Raw genomic sequence first — 19,735 nt, forward strand, 5'->3', positions numbered from 1 at the left:
TAGAAGCATTGCGTGGCGCCATCTTGGTTGCTGCAAGGGCAAGGAAGGTCACTTTAAAACAAATGCAGTCACTCATCACTCATCTTAATTTCGCTTGCAAAATCATGCCCATGGGTCACCCATTCATTAGGCGATTGTCCTGATCTACATCGGGTATCCAAGGGGCCATCATTTCATTAGGATCACCCAGGAGCTAAGAGAGGACCTGAGAGTCTGGCAGACATTCTTGGGGGAGTATAACGGGAGGACAGTACGGAGGGACCCCCTGGGTGACCAATCGGGAATTACAGCTCTACACCGATGCGGCAAGCAGCATAGGATTTGGAGCCTACTTGGCTGGGAGATGGTGTGCAAAACAATGGCCTTCGCATTGGGAAGGAAAAACAAAGGAATAGATGCCCGAAAAGTCTTTTCCAAATTCTTTAATGGGTGGAGAAGTATAAAACAATTGATAAAAAATCGCCCGACTCAGGCCGAGTTTCGCCACCTTCTAGTGGCTCCTCAGGGGCTATAAATAAACATACATATTGACACAATCAATCATAAATACTTAAACATGTATATCACAAACATAAATAAGTGTGTAAAAACAAGATAACTTTAAATTAAAAACATATAAAAAACATAAAAACAACTTTAAGAACCTCACATCAAACTAAAATAAATGAAACAGAAACCAGAAGACATCAAATGAAGATGTGTACATTGAATAAAAGAGCAAATAAACATCAATCTAAAAATGTACCTAAAAAGTCAAAGACCTATGTATATTAATCCATTAAGTATTAAAATTTTGATTAGTCATTATGAGATCGAACGCTCAACTCAGGCTATTTACTATACTCCATATGTGATTCAAATTTGAGAAGTCACTTTGAGGTACAATTTTTCATAAAAAACTTTCTTACTTTATAAAAAATGTTTTTACTTTATTTAGTAAATAGCCTGAGTGGGTCCGGGGGCGTGGTGACGGTTCGGGGACGGTCCCGAGTCCCCCGGCACTGCGGCCTGTGCTGGGGGATGCCGAGGCGGCGCGCGCAAGTTACGCCGGCTTCAAGCAGGCGTAACTTGCACAACAAAGGTAGGGGGGGGATTTAGGTAGGGGTGGGGTAGATAGGGGAAGGGAGGGGAAGGTGGGGGGACGCGGAGGGAATGGAGGCAGGCTGCGCGGCTCGGCGCGCGCAGGCTGCCGATTTTGCGCAGCCTTGCGCGCACCGACCCCGGATTTTATAAGATAGGCCCGGCTACACGCGTATCTTATAAAATCCGGCGTACTTTTGTTCGCGCTCGCGTACTTATTTAAGATCTACCTCTGTCTTGCCACCAGTCCACGTAATTTAAGGAAGGCCGGCTAGCCGCTCTCTGGCCTGCCAAAGGTTGAGAGGCACTGCCCTCTGCCAATCCTTGCTTCATGGAAGTAGGTAGTGTCTGATTGCCCACTGAAGCTATTGGCGGTCTTTCTCTCCACCCCCCAGGGACCTTAGGATCTGATCTTAGACTTTATCAAATACCATTTGCTGCAGTCTAATAGCTCCAGGCGGGAAGAGCTTGATGTAGGATAAAGCTGAAAGGTTGAGAGCAGCCTGCAATAAAAAGGCTCATCTAGCAGTGGTGACGAGGAAATGTGAAAGGGAGGTCAGAGCAGGGAAGAGGGGCAGGGCAGCTCCCTCTTACACCCAGAGGCTTTCCACATTGTTCCTGTTTAGGTTGGGACCAGGCAGGGTTAATTTTCAATCCGCCACACTTACACCTGGATTTAATAATCTCTGCAGCAGGAGCCATGAATTCCTGCCCCCGATGTGCACGCGTACGTTTCGGTGCACGCTCAGCTTTTAAAGCAGGGATTTAAAAAGGGTGCACACATATTTTACCCATTAATTGTAACATTCATGCATAATAACATTCAGTTTATGCGCAACGTCAAGAGGTTTATAAAGCTGGCGTAGCTCGCCTGTGAAAATATTGGCGTGCAGTGTGCCCACGCCCAAGCACCCCTTCCCCCCACACTCCACCCACCCAAAACCTTCAGGCACCAGAGAAGTCGGCTCTCGTTCCTGCGACTCGATTAGCAAGTGTGAAGCACACGTGTGTGTTTGAGTTCCCTGCGTACTTGGATGCACGCGCACTTCCAAACCCCGGCCAGGAACGCGCTCTGGCAGCGACAATGCACGCGTACTCGCTGCACACACAGGCCACTTAACCCACGCACATACACAAACCTCTGCTTAGAATTCACCCTGAATGCCAAGTTCTTTAAAGCGTCAACACCATGCTCTGTCAATTAAGAAAATAACCAAACATCTATGCAATGGTGGCCAGCCCCGGACGTACCCCTACTAGTGCTTCTCTGAAAGCTTCTGCAGTGTTCATAAGAAAATAAACTCTGACTGTAAACTGCTCTGAAATTCGTCGTTTACTACTGCCACTATTTTTCACTTCCTTAGTGTTACTTGTCCTCCGCCCACTGGAGTATTGCTTTGTACACTGGTATGCATGTCTAAATTAAACATTTCATACACAGTCCCTTAGAGCTGAAATAGCACTGGACGGCAGCCATGCACTGACCTGCAAATACCAACCAGACTGTGAAAGGATTTCAGTATTAGGGAAATGCCGAAACTTAGTGCGGCACTGCTGTAACATCAGAGTTGCCTAAACATTCACACGCTGGGGCCGATGCAATATCGCACACAAAAAAAACGTGCATCCAAACTGGTTACTCCTGGGCTGCCATGCTACAAAGGATGTGCCAGGGATAAATTGTACGTTCCTAGTGCGTCCTTGGCATCGGGTGGCCAGGAGACGTGGCTGTGTGTGGGTTAAACGAGCGTTTGTCTTATCCTGTGGCAGCTAATTCACCGGCATGATATGCACGCACAGTATACACGGCCTGGATTGTGTGTATTCTGCGTGTATAATGTATGCCCAGAAATGTTTTTGTTTTGTCAAGCCTTTTTATTTTTTTATGTATTTTTTATTTATTTTATTTAATTCTTTTTATATACCGACCTTCATGACGGGTGTCATATCAAATTGGTTTACATGGAACAAAGGGGTAAACATTCTTATCAACTGTTTAACAGTAAAATAATTAGAGGAGGTAAAAAGTTACATATAACAAGGAGATCAAACTTGGGAATAGAAGAAAGAGAAGGACAGAGGGATAACCCTTGTGATTAAAGAGTTTTGCTATGTAAGTTGTCCGGAAGGCTTGAGAAGTAGAGTTCCGAAAGAGAACTTTCTGTGGTTTCTCCTTCTTATTATCGCGATGATACTAAGTAGGAGGAGCCACAGAAAAGCAGTAGTTTTTTGGGTGTGTTTTTTTGTTGAATCCTTGACACGCAGCAAGACTTTACGCCTGCTCCAGGACAGGCATAAACTTTGACGTGTCAAAAGTATGCGTTGGGCACACGGCGATTTTTTTGCCTCATGGGGTAAATAGCATTTACATGGGATGAGCACTGTTAGCTATGTGCTTGTATGGACATGCTGATCCCGTTATTACATCGGGGGTCAGTCTAGCACACCCAAAATGCGTTAACCTGTGTGCTAGGCTAGGCGCACTTTATTGCATCGGCCCCACTGTAATACACGGTGGGGAGGGGGCTGACGTCATCAGACACAGAATCCCTGGACAGAGGACGCCGAAGTGCCTTAGTGTAGTGCTTCTCATGTACTGAATCCCGGGGTTACCATCAGGCTGAGAACGAGGAGAAGGATTTTGGTTTTCAGTAGGAAAGTCAGAGAACAAGGACTAGATAGATGATACTTTATGGGCATTACGTGACTGACCTGGTGACTCCAGGCCCCTGATCGGAAGCACTCCCAGACAGCAGGATACATGGAAAGGTTATCATGGCCTCAGCTATTTAGATTCTCTCAACCATTTGCTTCCGGGAGAGTCCGAGGACTTCGGCAAAAATAATAATCTCTCGTCCCTCCTCAGGACAGCGAGCTTCTGACCTTCAACATCTCTCAGCACCAGTCCTGGTGGAGTGAGCACGGTCCTGGTTGCGTGAGGAAAGAGACACCTGTGGCCGGCATGAAGGGCACGGACGGTCACTCCTACGTTTCGGTGATAGGCTGCACCCTGGAGTACCAGTACATCGAGGTCCTGCAGAGCTCCCTGCAGATCCTGGTGGCGGTAAGCGTTTCCTTATCACATGCATGCATGGTGGGGAGAGCACCGGGACGCGGCTGCTATGAGTCACTCCGGGCCTCTGGAAGTGCTTTACGGAAGAGGGAGTCTCTTATCCCTTCTTATATGTTCTGTGGCTTTGGCCCCACCGCCTGGTCTGTGAGCCCTCTCGCTTATACACACAGGGATGTGCGTTCATTTGAAATGCAAGTGTAATACAGGTCAAAGGATCCTTCGTTTCAAGAAAACCAAAAAATGTAAAAAAAAAAAAAAAAAAAAAAAGTATATTTTTCACTTTCCGCAAGTGGCGTGCACCGTTTGCTGAAAATGAAAAATACACATGAAATAAAAATATAAGAACCCCGAAAATAAAGCATTTACCATATACTTCACTTAAATGGAGCTTTCAATATTTATAATCGTTCAAATGCATTTGAAATAACTTCCTCTTTATCGAAAGTAGCTTTCCCGCTATTTATTATAAAGTTTCAAAGCTTTTTTTGAACTGTGAGAAAGCTTCGCACAAGAAATCCTTATCTACCAACTACTAAAGAGGAAATAGAGAGTTTCTTGGACATGTCCTCCCATTGAAAGATCTGCGCATCAGTGTTACTTCTTCCAGATAGCAGCTATAGGCTAGGTAAAAAGATGCTTCACTGTGATTTGTCCTCCATCTGGTCTCCTTACCACCTTGTCCTGCTGCGGCCCCCAGGAGACTGTAGTGTACACAGGCAGGAGTTGGTTGCTATGTTTCTTGCACCTGTTTATTTGTTCACTGCTCACGGCACAACCATCGACTTGAATGGGTAACGTAAACGAATTAGATGAAAACCTTTGTTTAAATTCATGGGACCCTCTCCATTCATTTTGGGAGTCCACGAATGAAACAAAAATGAAATCCTTCACTGCATTTTACTCATTTGTTTCAAGTGAATGAACATCCCTATTGTGTGATGGGCAATGTATTTTTCCAAAAAGGTTTCACACTGGTTTTGTTCAATAGGCTGTTCTCATATTTAAAACAGTGCTAATGACAGAATTAATTTTACTGAGATGCTCCACCGCTTACCCTCTTCATAGTTATAAAAAAACCCTACAGCACATCACAGACAGCCACATGTGCTGAAAACCAGTAATCGCACGTGCAGCACATCCATGTGAAATTCAGCCCCAGCTGCTGTAGTTCTGCACTGCAAGGGCTGGGCCCTTCCATTAATTTATCAGAAGGTGTCATCCCACAACCTTTGCAGGCTTCAGGGATGGTAATAATTGCTGCAATTATTCAGCTCTGTCTCCATGTGGAAAATATTATTTGCATTCCTGTGGGTGCAGAGAATAAACAGCCCTAAATCCTTCTGCAAGGAAAACCTTTCTCCCAGTTGGGAAAATCATCTGCTGGTACGGCGGCGACAGGGTGGCATTCTTGCTAAGGGCAGGAGCATCCGTTTTCCTTATCTCTTTATTATTTTTTTTTTTTTTAATTTTTATTCCAGGCAAAAGCCGATTACGTCAGGGTAACCTGTCCAGCTCCAGTACAGTACATGTGAAGCTGCAGGAAAACACAGACGTCACCCTTAGTGACTGTCCGGAGACAGCAGTTCCCTGCTCCTCCTGCCAGACAATGCATGTAACCTTTGCACCCTCGCTCACTAGCACTGAATCACTGAATAAGCAAAGATTGATTATCCATCCTTATGGTCATAAAATGTTTTTAATCCTTGGGGTTTAGGTCAAAGGGCAGTAAATTAGACATCAAAGGCATGCCTTTATAACGAATGGCTGCCACAGGCTCGCTTTTCCCACTGCCATCCTCAAGCAAATGAAGTGAGAAGGAAAAAAAGCTTGGCGTGGTGCCCGAGGTTACAGTCGTTCTGTGTGACACGGGGGAAAGGTGTCCTTTAAAGGAGACTTGCTGCGTACATGGCTGCAATTGGCTTGCAAGAAATGTTGGGTTTCCCCAAAGGCATGCACTAGCCAACTGAAAAGCATATTCTCTTGTATCTTGCAGGGCAGGCCCCACATTCCCAACACTGCACAGGTTAGAAAAGCCCAAATGCAACTCAAGAATAAAAAATTCCATAAACAAATCATTGCTTAAGTGATCTGAACTTCATTTACTGCGAGCAATGACCTGGATCACCAATAAAAGTGAAACCCAGATAATTATTCTCAAGGTCATCTGGCACAGACCCGCTCCAAACCACGACACATTCTTATATTCTCGGGAGAGGGAGAAACATTTTAATCCAGCAGCCTATCAAACACTGAAGTAAATCAAGCAATGTAGCCACGTCATAGAGGGTCATTAGAAATCATTGAATCCCCGGTCTGGCACCTCTTACTATAATGTCAGCGCTTACAAAGTTGCACATGTTAAGCCCCTCATCGGTCCTGGGTAATGGGAACAAGATCCTTCAGCAGACACAGAGCAGTTGTGCCAGCAGCTTTCTTCATGACCCGGATTCTTCCCAGGAAAATCTGACCTGAGATTGAATTCAAGTTTGCCTTAAAACCTCTCTCGAGTGCTAATCACTCATCCGAGCCAGCTCTGCGGATTGCTTTGACGTTTGTTTGAGCACTGCTGTAGCCGGTCCTCACTCCTTATTGCTGACATATTTCATTCATTTCAGCAGTGAAGTCGGATTCAATTATTGGTGCATGGATATTTTTTTTGGTGGGGGGAGTTTGTTTTCAGTTGAGAAGAAGTAACAGGAGTGAGGATGGACAATAAATCACGGTTGGCAGCGGGAGGTAGGGAAACGGAGCAGATCTGATCAGCAGAGCAGTGACCTCACACTCCGTTGGATACCCCCTGCCCCCACGTGCAAGGGCAGCCTCAGAGGGTGGTAAACGGGGAGACATGATTGTATCTCTAGTATCTTCCAAGAGTATTAAATAGATCCACCATACTACTTTAAAGTCAGGTTCATGGAGAGGCCACACAAATTGAAATAGAAAATGTCTTAATTTGCTTAAAAGGCCAGGGGTAAGCAACTCCAGCTCTGTGCGGGATATCCACAGTGAAGGTGCTTGAAGTGTATATGCAAATGCATCTCATGAATATTCAGTGTGGATATCAACTTGGGGCCCTAGAGGACGGGGGTTGCCACTCTTGTTACAGGTCATCAGAGCCATATTCAGCAGCATGTAGCCACATAACGTGTGAGGTAGCCACGTAACGTGTGAGGTAGCCAGCTGACGTTTGAATATTCCTGCCACTTGTCCAGGAGAATGTGGGGGCTTTCTGGGGCAGAGTTAAGGTAGCCAGATGAGTTAGATGGCGGTCTCTGATATTCGTGCTGTAGAATAGTCCTAAGGTTACCAGAATGAAGTACCCGGCTCACTTTAAGAGAGCCAGCTGTGCCGCCGGATACCCTCCATAGTTACCCGGCTCACTTTAAGAGAGCCAGCTGTGCTACTGAATATCCCCCAAATGGACTGATACAGTAAAGTCTGCAGGAGAATGGGCGAACGCCCGCTCTCCCAGCGCGCACACAGGCCACTCTCCTGTGCGCGTGATACAGTATGCAAATTAGGTCCGGCGGTAGAAACGGGCAAAAGGAGGCGCTAGGGACACTAGCGCGTCCCTAGCGCCTCTTTAGGGACAGAAGCGGCGGCTGTCAGCGGGTTTGACAGCCGACGCTCAATTTTGCCGGCGTCGGTTCTCGACCCCGCTGACAGCCATGGGCTCAGAAACCGGACGCCGGCAAAATTGAGCGTCCGGTTTTCGGCCCGACAGCTGCTGGCCAACTTCAAATTTTTTTTTCTTTACTTTTTTTTACCCTTCGGGACCTCCGACTTAATATCGCCATGATATTAAGTCGGAGGGTGCACAGAAAAGCAGTTTTTACTGCTTTTCTGTGCACTTTCCCGGTGCTCGGAGAAATTAGCGCCGACCTTTGGGTAGGCGCTAATTTCTGAAAGTAAAATGTGCGGCTTGGTTGCTCATTTTACTTTTTGTATCCCGCGCGCATACCTAATTGGGCCATCAGCATGCATTTGCATGTTGCGGGCGCTATTAGGTTCGGGGGGGGGGGGGGGGTTGATGCGCTTTTTCGACCCCTTACTGAATAAGGGGTAACACTAACGCGTCGAAAACGCGCATCCAATGGCGAGTTAATAATGCGCTCAGTCGGAGCGCACTGTACTGTATCGGCCCGAAAGTTAGCCGGATAGCTGTGCGAGCTGGCCAGCAGCTGAATATTACCCCCAGGATGTACAAAGCAGAGCTCTTCCGCCTCCATTTCCAGACCCTAAATGCCACATGGGGATAGGGAAGTAAACGTTGCCCCTCCTGTCATAAATCCTCTTTAGTCATTAGGCGCATGCACTTACCCTTCTGTGCTGGGTTTTGTTTCATTTGAACTGAAATAAACCAACAATTACGGGGAAATAAAAACGCGTGCCTGGGGGTGTCCCCCCCCCACCCACCCCACAGAAAAGATCAGTGCTGACGACGCAGACACTTGAAGAATAAAGGCCCCGCCCCCAGCACCAGATCCCACTTCTGACCTGTTTGGGTTTTTGCAACAGCGACGGAGGGGGGAAGGGCTGGAACTTGTCACGGTTTCTTTCCACAGGGCTGACGTCTGCTTCGCCAAATGAAATGGAAGAAGCGTGAATGACGTTGCGTTTCCAAACTGCAATGTGGAATGTGCTGTTTCCTCTCCCCGTTAGTAATGCTCCTGCTGGTCTTCAGTGGTTTCTCCAAGGAGCATTTACTGCTCAGTCCACGCTGATGCCCAGAACTAGCCTCCTGCACAATTGCCCATCGCCGTGTTTGCTTTTGTCAGGCTCACATTCCCGGGGCGGGGACTGAGGAGAGTTTTGGAGCTGCCTGCATGCAAACTTTCAGGAATAATGTCCACACTCGCTGGGACAGGTGCAACGCTTGCGGGGGGCAGATTGGACGCCTTCATTTTCAAAGCCGACCTCTGCATGAAAGTTCACTTTGAAAATTAGTGTAAGTCACATGAATTTTTTGCTGACTTTCTTTTGCCAACTCTTACAGGCCAAAGCAACAGGGGCGCGCGAAAAACGCTCTCCCAATGTGCACCCACCCGCCCCCCTCTCCCGGGTGCACGGTGCAGTATACGAATGAGCTGCTGTATTATTACGGGAAATTGTGCATCCCTAGAGCCTCCCTGGCATCAGGCACCCAGGAGAAGTGGCTGTGTGCTGGTTAGGAAAATGGACCCTCAGTTTTATGAGCACAACCACAGCTTAGCAAAACGGACGCTGGTAAACTGAGCATCCGGCTTCAAAACCTGCCTGCCATCAAGGCCTTTTTCTTTTTTTCCATGTTGCTGTTTTATGTGGCTCCTCTGACTTAATGCCGTGATGATACTAAGTCGGAGGAGCCACAGAAAGGCAGTATTATCTGCTTTTCTGTTATACTTTTGGGGCTCCTCAAGGCTTAACACCAGCTCCGGGGCTGCCATTAATTTTTGAGGGTTAAAATGTGCGCCTGGGGGACACAGTTATTTTTTAATTCGGGGGTACGAATAGCCTCATCAACATGGCATTTACATGTGATGAGCGCTATCAGCTACGCACTGATCTCCTTATTGCATCAGGGGTTATGGACGTGTGTCCTGTTGCGGGTTAGCCTGGGCACCCGGTATTTGCATGGGCCTGACAGTGTCTCCGTACAAGAGTGGCTCTGTCTTCCCCAGGCCAGCGCCGCACTTGCACAGGAACAGTCATTGGGGCACATCTGTGTCTGTGCTACGTGCAGGCTCTTTTTCAGCACCATGGTCAGTTCCCGGCACAAAGCACTGGGAGAGTCATTCATGGTCATTCACCATATTGTCTGCTCTGCTATTCGATAGAAAGGAGTTTGCTGTGTTCGTTTTTGAAGGGAGGGACGTGCAGGCTCTTTTTCAACACCATGGTCAGTTCCCGGCACAAAGCACTGGGAGAGTCATTCATGGTCATTCACCATATTGTCTGCCCTGCTATTGGATAGAAAGAAGTTTGCTGTGTTCGTTTTTGAAGGGAGGGACGTGCAGGCTCTTTTTCAGCACCATGGTCAGTTCCTGGCACAAAGCACTGGGAGAGTCATTCATGGCTGGGGTCACCATATTGTCTGCTCTGCTATTCGATAGAAAGGAGTTTGGTGCGTTCGTTTTTGAAGGGAGGGAGACGGAGGGCATTCTCTTAGGACCCTTACTGTCTTCTTTAACCTCTCAAATGCACTTGTGACCTCCTAGGGAGACAAAACAGTAAAAGGGGAGCCTTTCACACAAAGCCCTGATGTCCGTGCTCTGCTGGAATCTGCCGGGAGGTGGCCACTTGGTGTGTTTGGATTTTAAAGTGCTTTATATTTAACTTATTGCAATTTGATCTTGCAGAAAGTAATTTCTTTGCATCATATTTCCTTTAAACCACCACCGGTTAATTATGAAGGTAAACCCAGGACACTGAGGCAGATACTACAACACTAACTACAGTGGGACATTGTCCACATTTTCGATAAACAGCTTCGCCAGTGCACCTCACTCTCCTCACTGCTATTCCAGTACTGAGACCCCTCCCCACCCTACAAAACTCTGCCAATCCTCACTCCTGCCCTGCAGCAATCACTGCTATTCCAGTACTGAGACCCCCCACTCACAGCTCTGCCCTGCAGCACCTCCTGCTATTCCAGTACTGAGACCCTCACACACAGCTCTGCCCTGCAGCACCTCCTGCTATTCCAGTACTGAGACCCTCACACACAGCTCTGCCCTGCAGCACCTCCTGCTATTCCAGTACTGAGACCCTCACACACAGCTCTGCCCTGCAGCACCTCCTGCTATTCCAGTACTGAGACCCTCACACACAGCTCTGCCCTGCAGCACCTCCTGCTATTCCAGTACTGAGACCCTCACACACAGCTCTGCCCTGCAGCACCTCCTGCTATTCCAGTACTGAGACCCTCACACACAGCTCTGCCCTGCAGCACCTCCTGCTATTCCAGTACTGAGACCCCTCCCCACCCTACAAAGCTCTGCCAATCCTCACTCCTGCCCTGCAGCAATCACTGCTATTCCAGACCCCCACTCACAGCTCCTCCAATGCACCTCACTCCTGCCCTGCAGCAATCACTGCTATTCCTATGCTGAGAACCACATACACCTCCGTCCTGACTTAGGTATTAATGGTGCTGAGATGCATTAACTGACAGTTTTTTCCTTGCTCTTTTTAGCTGGTGGGATTCGTCTATGCCTGTTACATCATCAGTGCTTTCAGCGAGGAAGAGGATAGCTGTAAGTATTGGGATCAGGAGCTGCAGCCTGGGGCCTTCTCGGTTGTAGCTGTGTGAGTGGATGGTGTGAAAAAGCCCGAGGCGCTGCTTCATCTTCTCTCCCAAGCTCTGGCTCTGCCTTATTTCTTGAGTGGCTGAATGATCCAGTGTAACACCTTGGGGTTTTTTACTTCTGGTTCAGCATGAGGCATGCGGTGTCACTCTTACCCGAAAGGATTATAGGTCAGGACAGATTTGTGTTTCGAGTGTCCCCCCACACAAACACCACCACCATGGATCTCCGCTTCCCCACGCTATGAACCTGTGATCCTTTACCTCCCACCGCCCCTCACAGAGCTCAGGGCTCCTGCACCGGGGCTGCCGCTATCAGAAACTGGTGAGTGCAGGGCCTGAGTCAGGCAGGACGATCACATCTGGGCTTCCAGGTGGGGCCTGAGCGTGCGCGGCTTGATGTGCCTCAGTCCCCGGCCCCGTGCTGACAAAGGTAGTGCCGGGGAGGGGAAGCGGGAGAGAATTAGGCTGCGGAGGGGAAGAGCGGTGGTGAGATTTACTGGTCCTCAGGGTGGAAGGGGACAGGAACTGTTTGCTGCCCTAAGGCACAGGCCTAGTCTGCCTCTTGGGAAAATCCAGGCCTGATTATGGGGATGGGGGTGAGTTGACTCTTTCTACGAGGAAAGAACGCAGCAGGTGCTCTCGTCACTCTTAGGGTGAGAGAGGAACCGGAGTTACCGGGAGACGACTCTTATAACAGTAAGAATGTCTGTCTGTGGGATCCCGAATAAACTCGGCGTGGGCAGCAAAGAAGGGAAGGCGATTTCTTCCCTGGATTATGTGGGGAGGTGGGACGGGCCCGTACCTTCATTCCGAGCTCCTGAATCCTCACCTTCCTGGCGTGGGAGGGGTGTTCTCCCCCCTCCCCTCCTATCTCTCTCTGCACCGCCGGGGGGGGGGGGGTAGTGTGTGTGTGTGTGTGGGGGGGGGGGGTCGATCTCGGTCGGCCTGGATTTCCACCTGCAGCAGCAATCGGGGATTAAACCTTTTTCCTGGCGCAAGCTATTAAAAGAGAAGGCGGGGGTCACCTGCAACACGGCTGTGGTTTTCAGATTATTAGCAATAAATTCTATTCTTCAGCTTGCGTCTGTGGGGCTGGAAGAATTGCCCTCCCCGTGCCCTGCCCTGGGTTGAAATGCCAGCCTGAGTAGTTAACGGTGACAGCAGCCATCAATCTTTCACACTCGGGCCCGCGGGTCCCTGCAGCGAGCTCAGCAAACTGAGACTGCATCTTAATTTCCTTTTCCATTTGCGGCTCCTTTTAAATGTTTCTTTGGTGAGCAGCACAGAGCAATTAGCAGGGCCCGAGCGCACTGTGCAGACGGTGGCACTGGATTGCGTTTTCAGGAATAAAAAGTAATACGATGGTAAAATCCGGATCCTCCAGCAGCCGATTAGTGACCTTGGGACTGGAGGGAATGAGATGGTCCTGGTGCTGCTTCAGAAGACGGAGAGCAAAGCTCGGGGGGGGGAGACCGTCCCAGCTGCCCCTAACTCCCAGTGCATGCTGGGATGTGCAGTCCTTTCACGTAGCTAAGGCAGAGTATTCGTTCCCAGAGCGGTCGGTTTTAAAACGAGCGCTCGTGCGCCCTTCCACGTGCATATTGGCGCGTGCGAGGACACTCTCTGGGATTTGCAATCACGCTTGCACTTATGCACATATGTTTTAAAATGCACCGACTGCGCGCATGTACGCTGCTGATATTAAGCTAGCGCGCGTGTCTTCCAGGGGATCTTGTTGACTTATGCGCACGTACGTCTGCGGATTTCAAAACAGGCTTGCGTTTTCCAGCTAATACCTGCAGGCTGCCCCGCCGACCCTCGCCCTGTCCCGTAAGCCCTAAAGCTCGAGACCTGCGGCAGTAAAGTTAACGCGGACACCTCGCGGGCACGCGCTGCGGGTTTCGTTCCCCTCCCTTTTCTGTCCCTTACTCCTCGTGCGTGCACAGGCGCATATTTTGTGGCTTTTGTTAAAACTCGCACGTGGCCCGCGGATGCGCGAGCAATGCTTTTAAAATCGACCCGGGAGTGTCCAAGTGGGGCGGGGTGAGGCCCCTTTAATAACAACAAAATCCCGAAGCGCATACTTCCCGCTCACAGAGCTGAAGTGCTGTTGGTTCCCTAACTTGCTTTTCACACGTTTAAGGAGATTGCGATAGCAGCGGCTCCGCAGTTTCTTCCTTGGTGAAGTGGGATTGTGAAACCCGAGGAGCGCCGCTGCCCAAACAGCTGGAAGAGTATTTGCACAGAGCTGTCCAGCCGTAACCACGGGCAATCCTCGAGGCCCTAACCCTGCCACTGCGGAAACAGCCAAGCCCCAGGCGTGCGAGGCCTGCAGGCAGGGAACCTCCCTGACCTCGGCTCTCTCATAGTATCAGCCCCGACCCACCCTTTCCCATTCCTGGACTTACAGAACCCTCTTCGCCTTTTCGTTGTTTTATACCATTTGGGGGTTGCGTTACTGCATGTGCCATTCATTTTTGGGGGCGTTTATTTGCTTTGGATGTTGATTTCTTTCAGTTGATTTCATTGGCGGATTTGACCCCTTTCCTCTGTGCCCTGTCAATGAGAAACCCAACCACCAGTTGTTCAAGGAGAGCTGCCTGTAAGTATCCACCATGGGCATCGTGGATAACGCTGACATTATGGCCAGGTGTCTGCATGCCGCAGTACAGAGACCTTCTCTCTCACTATTAAAGCTTATTAGCAGAGGCAGGGAGCTTCTCTCTCACTAATAAAGCTTATTAGCAGAGGCAGGGAGCTTCTCTCTCACTAATAAAGCTTATTAGCAGAGGCAGGGAGCTTCTCTCTCACTAACTCCCCCTGTCCACAACCTAAAGGCAGGACCCTTCTAATCTCTGGCAAGATGAATGCAATGTGCTGCCAGGAGATTTCCTCTCACTAACTCACCCTGTCCAGTGCAGGAGCTTTCTGCTGTGCCCAGTCATGCCTCGGAGGCAGGGAGCTTCTCTCTCACTAACTCCCCCTGTCCACAACCTAAAGGCAGGACCCTTCTAATCTCTGGCACGATGAATGCAATGTGCTGCCAGGAGCTTCTCTCTCACTAACTCACCCTGTCCAGTGCAGGAGCTTTCTGCTGTGCCCAGTCATGCCTCGGAGGCAGGGAGCTTCTCTCTCACTAACTCCCCCTGTCCACAACCTAAAGGCAGGACCCTTCTAATCTCTGGCATGATGAATGCAATGTGCTGCCAGGAGATTTCCTCTCACTAACTCACCCTGTCCAGTGCAGGAGCTTTCTGCTGTGGCCATTCATGCTTCGGAGGCAGGGAGCTTCTCTGCCTTTCATAAGAACAGATGACGCCTGATGGTCAACAGGAGGCAAAAAAACCCAGGTTTCTGCAGGAGCTGAGATGGTGCCTAATTGAACAGCTAGCATTTCTTATGTGAATGCAGGACCCTCTGATTTGCCCTCCCTGTTGTAAGGTGGGGTACGTGAGGCTGCTGAGAACCAGCCTGCCCTTGCTTTTCCTACCTGCTCCGTGGAGGGGGGGGGGGGTACCTCTCCACTCTCCCCCCCCCTGGTTTTGGCATGCAATGAAATGTATTAGCGGTGCTAGTTCCAGTATGGAAAAGACTTCAGGACTGCACATGCCAGCGAGCTCCGTGAAGCACTAGAAGGCACGGGTGGGGCGGCGGGTTTCTGGATGGGAAGGGGTGGATTGCAGTCACAGGGGAATTCTGGGTACCTGTTTGGCTCATCCAGGCAGCAGCTGCTAAGCACTCAGGGCTGCAGCTCTGGAAGCTAGGAAATGCTTTCCCGTACGTTTGCCCCCGTCGCCCTGGGATGGCGTTGGCCATGGGTGTTACAGAGTTGGAAAGGTCCTGTATGGGCACTGAGCCGCTGCTGACCGCTCGGACAGGCACCAGTCCTGGCTGCGGAGAGAGGGTGTGGGGAAAGAGACCTGCCAGCCAAAGTCTGGGTGATGGGCTCTCATGTTTATTGATTTAAAAATACTTACGTCCCACAACTTCCAAGGGCGGCTCCCGTAAGTGCATACATACTACATAAGTATCTGGAAGTAGATAACAAAGACCACCCCTCTATTTCACAAACATTACATAAGGTGAACGCGTCTGGCTAATATTGTACCCCCTTTCCTGAATCCTGCAGTCCTCTCAACTCACCTGGCAGATTAGTCCTCGGTGCTGGAGCGACACATGGGAAAGCTCTGGAGTGAGGCTGAGATAACCTGCCCTCTTTCCCTGACGGCCAGCCCCGCGCTGGAGGGGAGCAGGGCAGCGGTGGTGGGCAGGATGCTCCATGCAGGCAAAGGGAATAGGGCAGCTCCTGCCTGTCCTGGAAGAGCCCAACCCCCCCTCACTCCACACCTCTTGCTTCCTCACTGTATCGATCCCCCTCTCTCCACCACGGACGCTCTGCCTCCCCCCATCACGATATCACTAATGGTCCTTCTGACTGTGACATTGCAGCAATGTAAAAGGGAAGCTCCCAGAGGCAGCAGTGAAGCCCTTTAAGGTCAGCAGGGAGGGAGACTTTCAACTGGCTGAATGAGAAGCGATCTTGAAAACTGGGCAGAGATTATCTCTCCAATGCCATATTTTAAAGTTAAAGTAAAGAAAAGAGGATGGACCATTTATTTTAAAGGCTTCTCAGCTTTATGACTGGGGTCAGCGACCTTCCATCAGTCTAACTGCTGGACAATCATAGGACTGCATTAATGGCTAGTGCGTGCGGGCCCATCTCCTATCAGTGTGTTTTAGTTTGTGAGCATCTAGGTCAGACCTGCCGCCGCTGGTGGGATAGGAAAGGAACAGACAGCTCTGAAAGGGGCAGTGCCGTGAGCTTCCCAGACTGACTGCTTGGGGATCAGGACCTACAATTGTAACCGAACCCTACACACAGTCAAACCTCTCCAGTGTAGTTTGTAATACAGATTTCTGTTTTCAGTGGCCTATAAACACGAAGGTGCAGTCAGAGCTGGCACCGTCTGCTTGAAGTGTAGCGTGACAGCAGCCTGTGCTCTGCCTGAACTACGCTGGCCTCTCCTAAATATTTGTGCATGGCTCCTGAAATCTCTTCCTTGGGTAAAAGCCTCTGCTTGAGTCTGCTCGAGGTGGGGTTCCCAATTCACCCCAGTCCTGTATTTTTAGGCTACCATATGCACAGACTTCTAGTTCTGATGATCCTACTGATTTCCCTAAGACAGGAGTGGTCACAAACAGGCCTGGTTTTCAAGATATCTGCAATGAATATGCATGAGATAGGTTTGTATGTGCTGCCTCCATTATATGCAGATCTGTCTCATGCATATTCATTGTTGATATCCTGGAACCCAGGCCTGTTTGTGGCTCCTGAGGACTGGAGTTGGCCACCCCTGCCCTAAGAAAATCTGAGCTAAAAGCCTCTGCATCAGGGCTTCCCAAACCTGTCCTGGGGACCCCACAGCCAGTCGGGTTTTCAGGATATCCTGAATATGCATGAGATATATTTGCATATACCGAGTCTCCATGGTATGCAAATGTATCTCATGCATATTCATTGTGGGTATCCTGAAAACCGGACTGGCTGTGGGGTCCCCAGGACAGGTTTCGGAAGCCCTGCTCTGCGCACATTGGGGCAGATTTTAAAAAACTACGCCTGCGCGTACTCTTGTTCACGCGACCGGCACAAACACAAGTACGCCGGATTTTAATAGATACGCGCGTATATTTTAAAATCCGGGGTCGGCGAGTGCAAGGCTGCGCAAAATCGGTAGCCTGCGCGCGCCAAGCCACGCAGCCTGCCTCCATTCCCTCCGAAGCCGCTCCGAAATCAGAGCGGCCTCGGAGGGAACTTTCCTTCCACCCCCCCTCACACCTTCCCCTCCCTTCCCCTACCTATTCCACCCCCCAGCCCTATCTAAACCCCCCCATGTTCTGGTCTGGGGGCTGGTCTAGAGGCCGCGGCCACGCCCCCCCAGGAAAGCCCCAGGACTTACGCGCGTCCCGGGGCTTTGCGCGCGCCGGCAGCCTATGCCACATAGGCTGCCGGCGCGCGCAGGGGGAGCTTGCGGCAGGTTTATATGCGCGTACCCCTTTGAAAATCTGCCCCAGTGAGAGAAAGCCAGGTGGGGTTTATCATGCTCCTGCCATGGAGCCGGTGGGTCACCCTAGTTTCTAGTTAGGGCAGAGAGGTCACCACCCCAGGAATGGCCTCCAGATCAGAAGCTTTTGGCTGGCTGCTTGGCGTGACTCCTGCTGCCTGGGTGACCAGGGCTGCTTTCCTGAGTGGGAGTGGCTGAGGCCACTGAACGCGCCTTTTCACATCCGCTCTGTTTTGTTTCAGTTTAGATTTGGGAGGGGGAGATGCCTGCCATCCGGCTTATAATTGCAGAAAGATCTGTCTGGCAGTGTCTGAATTGCCCTCAGGACTTGTGCTGATCGCAGGGCCGTGTTCCAGCATTACTTGCCATGGCAGGACTGTGGCGGGAGGGATTCTTGGTTCAGCCTTCCTGAGGCCCATTCTGGCTGGGCTCCTCCACTTACAGGTGGAGGAAACGCTGAAGTGCGCTCTCGTCTTCCTGAATCCTCTCACCAGGGCTCGATTTAAGATTCAGGGAAGGGTGCTGAGTAATCTGCTCTCGGTGTGGATGTTAACGAGAGAGTGCGTATATTCAGGGGGGCATCAGGGAATAATGTGTACGTGTGTCCTGGGCAGATCATGAGACGGGACTGGCCTCAGCTCTGGATGGGACAAATCTCAGCACGGCAGGTGCCACCAGCAGGTCAGGGCTGGGAGAGGAAAGCGGTGATCTTTGTGCATCCCGGTGCAAGCTCGGTTCTGACCTCTGCTCGCAGCTGGACGTGTCTGCCCAGTGGCCCTACAAGAGTTAGGACTGCAGTGACCTTTTCTGCTTTTAGTGACTCATTTCTGGCTTTCGTGTCTTCCCCTGCAGGCCTGCGTAAGTGAAGCCCCCGGCCGACGAGTGGGAGAGAGCCTCCTTACCCAGCGAGCCGTACAGACCACAGCGAGAGGACAAGGCCGTTGCAGACTGGGAATGTACGTTTCCTACCCTGGCACCGCTCGTCAGGAACAGCCCGGCAGTGAATTAATCTCACGGGCCCAGTGGGGGTTGGCAGGGACAAAACTGGCCGGTGCATGGAGTTACTGGCCCGAAAGCTCCTGCTGCGCCCACGTGAACTGTCTCTTTCCATGCTTGCTGGGGTCCCTGCTTGTGCACAAGTGCAGACTGGATTCAGGGATAAAACGAAACAGTCCTGCTTGCCTTTCGTTTGCTTTGTACTAGCCCCCACCTCTTGGAAACTTGCCCCTTCTCTCTGCCCTGTCTCTTGTGCATCCAAGATGTGGAACTGGAAACAAGGGAACGGCTGCTTCTAGCCTGGAGGGAGAAAGTGACGTAAAAGTGATAATGGAATATTTATAGATATTGCATTATTTTACCATCTGTAACCGTACCCCCCCCCCTGAGGAAGCATGAAGTGGGCACATAAGAACAGGCTGCCGCACAGAACGCCCTCCGCCGGCTCTGTAAATACTCGGGAATGTTTGTGAGAGTGAAACCGTGGACCCATGGTAGGAAGCAGTGACTGACCTGTGCACTATATAGTGCTACGCGCTGGGGGAGGCTCTGCCGCGGGGCACAGGACTCCAGCCTGAATTCCAGGGCAAGGGGGGGGGGGGGGATTTCACAAAATCCTAACCAGCTCTGCCTTATCTTCCATGCAGTAATCGGGGATGGGATGATTGAGTTGCTGCACACCGTTCTCACTGCAGGGTGGACGGTTTATTTCTGGATTTTTCTCCCGAGCCTACTTCTGCAATAAATAAATTACAAGTGCTACTTATTTTTCAGCTCCAGCGGTGGGGAGAAAGCACCAGCCTGGGGCAGAGAGAGTTGTGCCTCTGATAACTTTATGCGGAGGACCCTGCTGCATGAAATAACAAGGCCACCTTCCTTCCCCAGAGGCTTGCGCCAGGGCGCTCAGGCTGTCCTGTGTCGGCACAAACGGCCAGCGATGCCCCCGCCGCCCGACCCAGCAGCCGGGCCCTAGTGAAGCACACGTGCAGGTTAATAATGTGAGGACGTTGCACCGTCAGCCTCGCCTCTGCGGCGGGGCGAAGGAAGGGCTGCCCCGCTGCTTCTCACGCGAAACCGCACGCTGCCCGCTCGTTGCGAGAGGGCTCCAGAGCCGCGCATACTTCTATAGTAAGAGAGTAAATGGCAGCAGAAAGAGGCCATCCAGGCTGCCCCGCAAGACTGGAGCCGCCCCTTCACGTATCTCCTCCAGCCACTAGGGATCCCGCGTGTGTGTCT

The 19,735-nt window shown here is 50.5% G+C and overlaps 1 protein-coding gene across 2 annotated transcripts in view; it reads left to right on the forward strand.

Annotated features, from left to right (window-relative positions):
* NKAIN4 (sodium/potassium transporting ATPase interacting 4) overlaps nt 1-19,261 on the forward strand; it is a 61,330-nt gene extending 42,069 nt beyond the window's left edge. Inside the window, exons 4-7 of one of the 2 annotated variants that reach the window (XM_029614148.1) lie at nt 3,947-4,144; nt 11,328-11,388; nt 13,959-14,043; nt 18,356-19,261. In XM_029614148.1, the coding sequence (XP_029470008.1) occupies nt 3,947-4,144; nt 11,328-11,388; nt 13,959-14,043; nt 18,356-18,365 (354 nt within the window). In that variant the 3' untranslated portion in view covers nt 18,366-19,261. The remainder of the gene's footprint in view (nt 1-3,946; nt 4,145-11,327; nt 11,389-13,958; nt 14,044-18,355) is intronic. The other variant, XM_029614149.1, reaches the window with a different exon arrangement.
* The last annotated feature ends 474 nt before the right edge of the window (nt 19,262-19,735 follow it).

The sequence above is a fragment of the Rhinatrema bivittatum genome, chromosome 8 (genome assembly GCF_901001135.1).
Source record: "Rhinatrema bivittatum chromosome 8, aRhiBiv1.1, whole genome shotgun sequence".
Lineage (NCBI taxonomy): Eukaryota > Metazoa > Chordata > Amphibia > Gymnophiona > Rhinatrematidae > Rhinatrema > Rhinatrema bivittatum.